The 10,138-nt window shown below is 34.7% G+C and overlaps 1 protein-coding gene across 2 annotated transcripts; it reads left to right on the top strand.

Moving 5' to 3' along the window:
- The first annotated feature begins 347 nt into the window (after positions 1-347).
- LOC139894359 (ABC transporter C family member 3-like) lies at positions 348-6,859 on the top strand. 2 transcript variants are annotated; one of them, XM_071877596.1, is made up of 10 exons: positions 348-2,716; positions 2,883-2,969; positions 3,052-3,645; positions 3,753-3,917; positions 4,439-4,733; positions 4,880-5,094; positions 5,166-5,471; positions 5,539-5,602; positions 5,699-5,938; positions 6,045-6,859. In XM_071877596.1, exons 1-10 carry the CDS (start codon positions 359-361, stop codon positions 6,176-6,178), a joined length of 4,458 nt encoding a protein of 1,485 aa, XP_071733697.1. In that variant the 5' UTR covers positions 348-358; the 3' UTR covers positions 6,179-6,859. The 2 variants fall into 2 exon arrangements, with proteins under 2 accessions (XP_071733697.1, XP_071733696.1); XM_071877595.1 differs by lacking the exons at positions 4,439-4,733; positions 4,880-5,094; positions 5,166-5,471; ... (1 more) ...; positions 5,699-5,938; positions 6,045-6,859 and having other exon boundaries at positions 3,714-3,834.
- Positions 6,860-10,138: the final 3,279 nt, after the last annotated feature.

Raw genomic sequence — 10,138 nt, 5'->3', positions numbered from 1 at the left:
CGATGTAATGCCTCACAGAAACTGTTTTCCACTAACAAGGTTTGGCCTAAGATATGGATCATAAATATACAGTGTACAGTATATTTTTATTTATTAAAGTTCGTAATGGTCTAATGGAGCTATATATCTGTTATACATGTTGCTGCTATTTTAAGGCATCAAATCTTAAACTAATTGAGCTTCATAATAATCCAATCATTGTAAGGATTTACACTAGAAGACAAAAAAGATATGGAACAGTCCACCAATGTTGACCAGGTCCAAAGATAATAATTGTGTCTCGCTATATTTATATGTATATATGTGTATGTGGGTGTGTGTTTCTTTCATTACAGTCGATCACTTTATGAACTTAAACATGGAAGATGTTGAAGCATCATTCATGGGTATGCCAGTTAATCTGTGGATGATTTCAATTGAAAAAATGAATGATGCTAGCAACTTTTTACTAGTGCACTTGTTTTCTTTTATAATACACCTAGGGATTCTGCTTTTTGTATTCGTCAATTGGCTCTGTAAAAGATTCATTGTCAAAGAAGATAATGTTCGCAAACGAATGATCAACAATGGGGCGTCGTTTTACAAACAGGCCCTATTTTCCTGTGTGGTTCTTGTGCTTCTTAACATTGTTATGTGTTTTTTGAGTCTCTTTTATTGGTATATACATAGAAATGGTTGGACTAATGAAAACACGAGTACCTTTTCGGATACTATTCTTAGAACCATTGTTTGGTTATTTGTTTGTGTTTACTTGCATACCCATGTCTCTAAATCAGCAGACTCTAAATATCCACTTGTGCTTAGGATTTGGTGGGTTTGTTTTTTCTTAATCTCTTGTTTTTGCGTCGTCTTAGACTATAGTTTCTATAAACACAACCGCGATTTAGTAGCTCAATATCTGGTGTTTAATGTGTTGTCTAGTTTTGTCAGTCTATTCTTGTGTTATGTTGCGTTCTGGGGTAGGAATGAAATAAGGCACGTTTATGAAGAACCACTGCTCGATGGCGGTGCTGATGTCATGAGTGATGTAATTGTAACGCCTTTGGTGACCAGCAATGTTTTAAGTCTTCTTACTTTCTCTTGGATTCATCCTTTGATTTCTCTAGGGAATAAGAAACCGTTGAATCTCAACGATGTTCCACAACTTGACAGTGAAAATAGTGCTCAACGAGCCTTTTCGGTTTTAAGAAATAAACTAGAGTTGGATAAGATTAGAAATAGCCAAACGAATACTTTCAATCTCGTTAAGGCTTTAATTTTGACAACATGGAAAGACATAATAACAACAGCTGTCCTTTCTCTCGTGTTCACCTTGGCTTCATATGTGGGGCCATACCTCATGGATACATTCGTGCAATATCTAAACAAACGTCGAAACTTTAATGGATCCTTTTTTCTAGTTTCTGCGTTTTTTGTTGCTAAGATTGTAGACTGCTTGTCGCAAAGGCAGTGCGAATTTAAGCTACAACAGGCTGGAATTAAGGTTAGAGCTGGTCTTGTTGCTATGATCTACCACAAAGGTTTGACCCTTTCATCTCAGTCAAAACAGGGACACTCGAACGGCGAGATTATTAATTTTATGGCCGTTGATGCGGATAGAATCGGCGAATTTTGCAAGTACATGCACAATTCTTGGCTTGTTATCTTGCAAGTTGGTCTGGCACTAACAATATTGTATAAAAATATTGGTATTTCAGCACTAGCTACGTTAGTTACAACCATACTCGTTATGCTGTCGAATATACCTATAGGGAGTTTTCAAGAGAAATTTCAGCAAAAGTTAATGAAATTTAAAGATAAAAGGATGAAAACTACTTCTGAAATTTTGAAGAACATGAGGATTCTTAAACTTTATGGTTGGGAGATGAAGTTTTTGTCTAAGATTAATGATATTAGGACCGATGAGTCATACTGGTTGTTTAAATATGTGTCTACTATCGCGATGACGAATTTTGCTTTCTGGGTTGCACCCACGTTTGTGGCTATAGCCACTTTTGGTACGTGTATGCTTAACGGTGTTCCACTTGACTCAGGGAAGGTGTTGTCTACACTTGCAACATTTAAGCTTCTTCAAGACAACGTGTATAATCTTCCAGATACAATATCTGTTATAGCACAGACTAAAGTTTCACTTGACCGTATTGCATCGTTTTTTTGTCTTGATGACTTGGATCATGATCTGGTTGAAATGGTCCCACTGGATAGTTCTGATACTGCAGTCGAGATAATTAATGGGTATTTCTCCTGGGATGTAACGTCGCCTAATCTGACATTGACCGGTATAAATTTAAGGATTAATCATGGTATGAAGGTTGCAGTGTGTGGTGGTGTTGCTTCAGGAAAATCAAGCTTAGTGTCTTGTATGTTAGGTGAAATACCTAAATTATCTGGAAAAGTCAAAGTTAGTGGTAAAAAGGCTTATGTTGGTCAATCATCATGGATACAGAGTGGAAAGATAGAAGATAATATCTTGTTTGGTAAGGGTATGGATAGAATAAGGTACAATAAGGTTCTCGAAGCGTGTGATTTGAAGAAAGACATTGAAGTTCTTTCGTTTGGTGATCAAACGGTTATAGGGGAGAGGGGAATCAATTTGAGTGGGGGCCAGAAACAGAGGATACAAATAGCGCGTGCTCTGTACCAAGATGCTGATATTTATCTATTCGACGATCCGTTCAGTGCTGTCGATGCAATTACAGGAAGTCATCTTTTCAAGGTGAGTCAGTCATTTACATATTCCAAAATTTCGGTTCGGTTTTCAGATTTGAATTTGGTTTTAAAAAAAAAACCTGATTCAGTACTATTACTTGTCAAATTATGTCCTTTGGAATTTAGTATCATCATTTCATGAAAGTTAACTAGATGGACGAACTTATCGACAGGAATGTATGATGGATTTCCTGGAGTCGAAAACAGTAATTTACGTTACGCATCAGATGGATTTTTTACCTGCTGCGGATCTCATTTTGGTGAGCTTCTAAACTAGTTCTTCTTTCCTTATTTAGATTCACACACAGATCTGCATAAAACGGTCATGACAATTTCAACCAGGTCTTAAAGGATGGAAGAATTACACAAGCAGGAAAATATGACAATATTCTCAACTCGGGAACTGACTTCATTGAACTCGTTGGTGCACATAGAGAAGCGTTATTGGAAATCGAATCTGCAGGCAGAAATTTGATATCTGATATATCAAAGATAATCAAAGAAGAGGTTATAAATGGTCAAAGTCAAACTGGTAAATCAGATTATGCAGAGGGGAACAAAAGGCAGCTTGTGGAGGAAGAAGAAAGAGAAAGGGGTAAAGTCGGCTCATCGGCTTACTGGAAATATTTTACAGCCGCTTATGGAGGTGTATTTGTTCCGTTGATAATATTATCACAAATTTTGTTCGAGGCATTTCAAATCTCAAGTAATTACTGGTTGACTTGGGCTGCAGCTCGTGTTGCAGGCTCTGAACTTATTATTGTCTATGTAGCTCTTGGAGTTGGATCTTCGTTTTGTATTTTAGCACGATCGGTGTTTCTAATGAAAGCTGGATATGAGACAGCTAACCAACTATTTTACAAAATGCACTTTTGCATTTTTCGTGCTCCGATGTCTTTCTTTGATGCCAACCCATCTGGACGTGTTCTAAACAGAGTATGTATATTCATCTTTTCTTGCATTTCTCTAATTGATGAAGGTAATTATGCATTACAAAAAAACAGGACATGTTATGAAATAGAGGATGCTGGATCGTATTACAGGTATCTACGGACCAAAGTGCAGTGGACTTGACTATACCGTATATAGCTGGCCCATTTGCCTTTGTGGTGATACAACTTTTGGGGATTGTTTTAGTTATGTCACTCGGTGCTTGGCCCGTGTTTCTTGTTTTTTTTCCCGTGATTGGAATCTGCATATGGATACAGGTAACCACACCCATCCTTTTCAAGCAATTGTTTACTTCATGTCTTGCTTCACACCATGACGGACTAAATTTAGCTTTAGGTTCATCAGGCCTTGCTTGCCAGTTATTTTTCATATAATTAATTGTTTTAAAAAAATAGCATCACCTACATACATGGTTGTTCAAGTCCCCTGACTAGCACCGACTAGTTGGGATTTTGAAGTAGTCCAACCAGTCTCCGACCTTGCCAATTTATTTGGTTAAAGTTGTTGTAAGTCAAATTTAGTCAAAGTCAATGTTGGTCAACATCCGACCTGAAAGGAATTGCAAATGAAAGAAGAATCTGTGTGCACTATCCATGGACTAGTCTTTAACTTGATTAGTCCCTACAGGGTCCCAGCCAACTAGTCCCCGACTAGGGACTTTTACGACCTTGTATACACGGTTTTAGTTGGAATTTCTATCTTGTTAATTAAGTTCCAAAATCTTTGTTATTCCAACCTGTATTCTACATGTATTAATTAATTGTAATTGTATTATTAGCAATATTACCTACCTTCAGCTAGAGAACTTGCACGACTGGTAGGAGTATGTAAAGCCCCAGTCATACAGCATTTTTCCGAAACGATATCTGGAACAACGACAATTAGAAGCTTCGATCAGAAACAGAGATTTGAAGAAATTTGCTTGAAGCTGATTGACAACTATTCCAGGCCAAAGTTTCATGTGGCTGCTGCATTCAACTGGCTAGGGTTACGATTGGATATGTTATCCTCTTTTATTTTTGCCTTCCTTTTGATCTTTCTAGTCTCTGTTCCTGAAGGAATCATTGATCCAAGTAAGTAATGGTGCGTTTGGTTCGCGGAGATTTTTCAATTTCCAATTTCATGAAACTCTGCGAACCAAACGCAACTTAAGTTGTATGATCAACTAGGGTCAGATTTTTCGGTCTTAAATTAATCCCTCGTCCCCTACCAATTGCAGGTACTGCAGGCTTAGCAGTAACGTATGGACTAAATTTGAACATGTTACAAGCTTGGGCTATACAAAAACTTAGCAAATTGGAAATACAATTTATCTCCGTTGAAAGAATATTTCAATACAGTTCAATCCCTAGTGAGCCTCCTCTTGTTATCGAATCGAACAGACCTGATGTTTTCTGGCCTTCAAACGGAAAAGTTGATATTCATGATTTGCAGGTAATTACTCTTTTCCATGTTAACATTTATTGCAAGTGTCATGACACTATTATATGTATATGTGTGAATAGGTTCGATATGGCCCGCATATGCCACTTGTGTTGCGAGGCGTTACGTGCACGTTCCTTGGAGGTACAAAGACGGGAATTGTAGGAAGAACCGGAAGTGGTAAATCTACTCTTATACAAACGCTCTTCCGTATTGTCGAACCGACTTGTGGGGAAATTTTGGTAGATGGAATCAACGTATCATCAATTGGACTCCATGATTTACGATCTAGATTAAGCATAATTCCTCAAGATCCAACTATGTTTAGCGGAACTGTACGAAGCAATATGGACCCACTTGAAGAATATACAGATGATCAAATATGGGAGGTACATCAGATCATTCAATTTAGTATTATATGTACATAATTCGTTACATTTTGATTAATCTTTTCAGGCTCTTGATAAATGTCAAATGGGGGATGAGGTTAGAAAAAAAGTAGAGAAGCTTGATTCTGCAGGTTCTTGATCCTTTCACCACTTAAATAAAACTTCATTTGAGCTTTTTTCATAAAAAGGCAATATTTTAACAGCCCATATTTGTAAAATTGGTATAGTTACTGAAAATGGTGACAATTGGAGTATGGGTCAACGGCAACTGGTGTGTCTTGGGCGTGTACTACTTAAGAAAAGCAAAATTTTGGTTCTTGATGAGGCCACTGCATCAGTGGATACAGCAACCGATAACATGATTCAGAAAACACTCAGGCAGCACTTTTCTGACTGTACTGTCATAACTATAGCGCACCGAATCACCTCAGTGGTCAACAACGACATGGTTTTAGTGTTAAACAATGGTTTGTTCGAGCTTGATGTTGTCGCTTTTACACTACTAATGCTACTGTCTTTTTTCTACATAAAAACTATGTTTATTAATCCTTCTGTTATGCCTATTATATGCAGGTCTTGTTCAAGAATATGATTCTCCTATAACGTTGTTGGATGATAAATTGTCTGCCTTTTCCCAGCTAGTTGTGGAATACAGCATGAGGTCGAATTCTGCGTCTGTAACTAGTCAGGGGCGGAGTAATGTGTAAGCAAGAGGGTTCAGTTGAACCATCCTTTTGTCTAACACTCACTATTTGTTTTTTTTTTGTTTTGTTTTTTTTTTTTTTTTTTTTTTTGGAACATCAGCATAATATTAAAAACTACCCTCCTAGCAAGGAGCTAGGAAAGGCAACCAAAACGATTACAATGGCTTACGGCGCCAATCCGTCCAATTTACATCTTTCTTTCCTCTACTTAATAACCAAACATAAGCATAATAAACAATAGAATCAAAAAGCGTATTTTTCTTCATGGTTCTTGGGTTGAAAATGTTGCTATTCCGAAAGCGCCAAATATGCCACACCAACGAAGCTATGATCACGTACAATCTAGTCTTCAAGTCGGCTCGCACCCTCCAATCTTCAAACCAAACAACTAAGTCAGAGCATTCTGTGAAACTCGCCATCGAAACATCTACCCAAATTCGAACTTTTCTCCAAAGCTCCGCTGCAATACTGCATTCAAAAAATACATGATGAATAGATTCAATGTTGCTGCAACACAAAGTGCATCGAATCTCCTGAATATCAATGCACCGACGTGACAAATTCAGACGAGTCGGGAGTCTATCCCTCGCCACAAGCCACAAAAAGACATTTATTTTAATCGGTGATACTTTCTCCCATCTCGTATATGTGTCGGCAGTAGGCAACAACTAAGAAACAATATTTGTCCAAACCAAGCACTTAGAAACAATATTTGTCCAATTGTTGTATTCACGGATCTCATACTCTACTAATCATTCAACACATGCATTCCTTTAATATATATTTACTCTTATCAAACAATTATCTTTTTTTATTCATCTAAAAGGTTTTTTTTTTTTTTTTTTTTTTTTTTCATGTAAGAGGTAATACACTAATTTTACATCATTCGAAGTAGTCATTCAAAATAATTACCAAACACGTTATTGTTATTAAGAACTTTTGAATCATTTATATTCTGAACCATTTAGTATTTAATCATTATGTTTTATTAAACGCAAATCATATACACAAGCAGCAAATAAGTAAGGATACATGAAATTAATATAGCTTCAACTAGGCTCTCCTGCATAATAATAATATTATAAGATGAAAAAAACGATAAAAGAATTTATTTGAAAGTTGAAACGGAGAAGAGGTAGTATTTTAATTATTAATAAATAAAAAAAATGCTAATTATACTCCTTAGGTTAACGGTTAAACATTGTATTTTTAGCTATATAAAGTCATGTTAATTAATTACGAAGGGTTTATTTCCTAAATAAAACTTTATTTCTATAATTAAATGTGTGAAAATTATTTACATTCATGAAAATAATGAGTTTTAAATATGGAACAATATTGTCCTAAGTGTTATAATAAAATATGTAATATGTATAGAAAGTCGTAAATGGAATGCATGTTATAATAATATATATAAGTATAGAAAGTCATAAATGGATGGCAATTTTAGTAGTATAAATACATGATAGATCAAGCATAAAAATTGTACCTATTCTTCAATTTACTTTCTAATATATATACTCTCATCACTTTTGATCTTATATAATATAGAAATATTTGGTAGAAGTTTAGGCCATAATAGTTGTTAAATACAACTAAATTACAACACGTTATCAGCACGAAGTGCTCCGTATAATCAAGGTTTATCTAAGCAAACACACGTCACTAATCAAGGTAAGAAATTATTTAACTTTTATTAATTTCACTAACATTTATATTTATGTTATTTAAGTTATATATGGTCGGTTATACCGCCTGAATTATATTTATGTAATCTAACTTTTATTAACTTCACTAACATTTATATTTATGTTCTTTAAGTTATATATGGTCGGTTATACCGCCTGAATTATATTTCTGTAATCTAACTCTTATTAACTTCACTAACATTTATATTTATGTTATCTAACATTTATGATTACTTATGCAATTAATCATTATTTATTTCATGCATACTAATATTTATTCTTAAAATTTATTATTTATGCATAATATGTTTATTCTCTTAATCTTCATATTTATACTAAACGTATTTATACTAAATATATTTATAGTAATCGTATTTGTACTAATAATTTTTTTTTATTAAAAATTATTATTAATACAACGAGTACATAACAGTCGTTAACGTCAACTAACGATGTTACAACGGTCATATATACATAACGGTTGTTAACGTCAACTGACGACGTTACAACGACTATATTTTTCAAATATAAAATAAACATCTCCGTTTTCACATTTTCACAAATCAATCTTCATTTTCTCAGATTACCACCATCAATTTTTTTTTTTTGTAAAGATGATTCACACAAGGATGATTTTGCCTATTCTATTGGTCATACTAACTATCATCATTGTTACTAATATACCACCGGGTGAACCTATATTCTATCATGCTCTTGTGATTTTATCATGTGACGATCGCTCCAAATCCATATGGACGAACACGTCATTCATCGATTTCATTGCGAGGTATTTGACCTCTATATGATACGTTTTGTAAACATTGCATTCTTTCGAAAAAGCACACCATAAATGAATATTTAAATCAAAGGTTTTCGACATCTGATGATTTCTTCATATAGACAATCACCATAAATAATAGTTTACAACAGTACTTCCGTTGATAATGCAGTCAAAATAAGATACTTGGTGATGATTTGGTGAATGCAACGTTTCCTTGGAAAAATATGCCATGTAAGACTCCATGCACATAGCTTGTCTAACATATAAGCAAACAACGGAAGACTTCTAGGGAACCTGAGAATAAACATGCTAACAAGTGTCAACACAAAGGTTGGTGAGTTCATAGTTTTAATGTATCATATAATCTGTACATAAAGGTGGATCACAAGATTTCAGTTGTTTCATCCAGAAACGTTTATCAAAATATTCTACGAAATTGAGCACCCTGGTAACTAAACTTAACGTATATATAATTTGTACCCTTTGTATAATCATCTTAATAATACACGCAAACCAACGTGTACGCTTCTCAAATAGCATACGTCCGTTAAAAGGCTAGTGCTCTAGCTCGGACGGGGATATCAAGCCCTATGGATCCATATACTACTACTCGCGCCCACCAGTTCTTATAACCGGCAGTTACTAGTTACCAAAGCTAAGGGATTTTCGGTTCAAACTCGGTGTAGAATTTAATATGTACTTGTAACCATTGCGTTTAAAATAAAGTGCATGTATTCTCAGCCCAAAAATATAAATTGCAAAAGCAATTAAAAAGGGATCAATAAAACTCACCTTAGCAGCATATAAAGTCGTTCACCAAAATATGACCGAAACTCGGATTACCAAATAACCGTAGATCTCAACCTAGAGAACATATGTTGGTCAATAAATGTCTATCAAGCTAGGTCTGGTCATAGTGTATCACAATCCTAATGCTCGAGATCCACATACAAAAGTTATCCAAAGTCGTTTCAAAAAGTCAATTTTGACAATAGTTCAACAAAACGAGACATACCTTATATAAGGAGTCATTTACTCGGTTGGTAATATTCAAAAATCCATTTTATCAATCTCGTAAACAAGTTGTTTAAATCTTAATTGCAGATTCAAAAGCAATTTCAATTAACGTTAATCATAATTCAGTTGATCATATCTCTTAATCCGTTCATCGAAACTATTCGATATCTAAATGAAAAGTCAATGATTTTTCGCCAGCTTTCCAAAAACATGCATATCATATACCTTTTACCAGTAACATATGTATTTAATTCGTGATTCATCATAAACTGTTTAACGACGAAATTTAGCATACAAGCATGTATAAATATATATACTCGAGCACTAGACATGGATACACAATTAATATATAAAAGATAAAATATGAGTGCTTACGTATCAATATTGAGATTCAATATTGTAGGAAAGTACGTAGACGCAACAGAGATGATAAACACTAGGTTTGATTCACAAATATACCCCCGAACATTACCCATA

The sequence above is a fragment of the Rutidosis leptorrhynchoides genome, chromosome 2 (assembly GCF_046630445.1).
Source record: "Rutidosis leptorrhynchoides isolate AG116_Rl617_1_P2 chromosome 2, CSIRO_AGI_Rlap_v1, whole genome shotgun sequence".
NCBI classification, from domain to species: Eukaryota; Viridiplantae; Streptophyta; class Magnoliopsida; order Asterales; family Asteraceae; genus Rutidosis; species Rutidosis leptorrhynchoides.
This window is presented reverse-complemented; position numbering and strand designations above follow the sequence as displayed.

Coding starts and splice junctions, on each gene's coding strand:
- LOC139894359 (XM_071877596.1), top strand. CDS start 359: ATGGAAGATGTTGAAGCATCATTCATGGGTATGCCAGTTAATCTGTGG. Junction 5,603..5,698: donor AGAGAAGCTTGATTCTGCAG/GTTCTTGATCCT, acceptor AAATTGGTATAG/TTACTGAAAATGGTGACAAT. Junction 5,939..6,044: donor GGTTTTAGTGTTAAACAATG/GTTTGTTCGAGC, acceptor TATTATATGCAG/GTCTTGTTCAAGAATATGAT.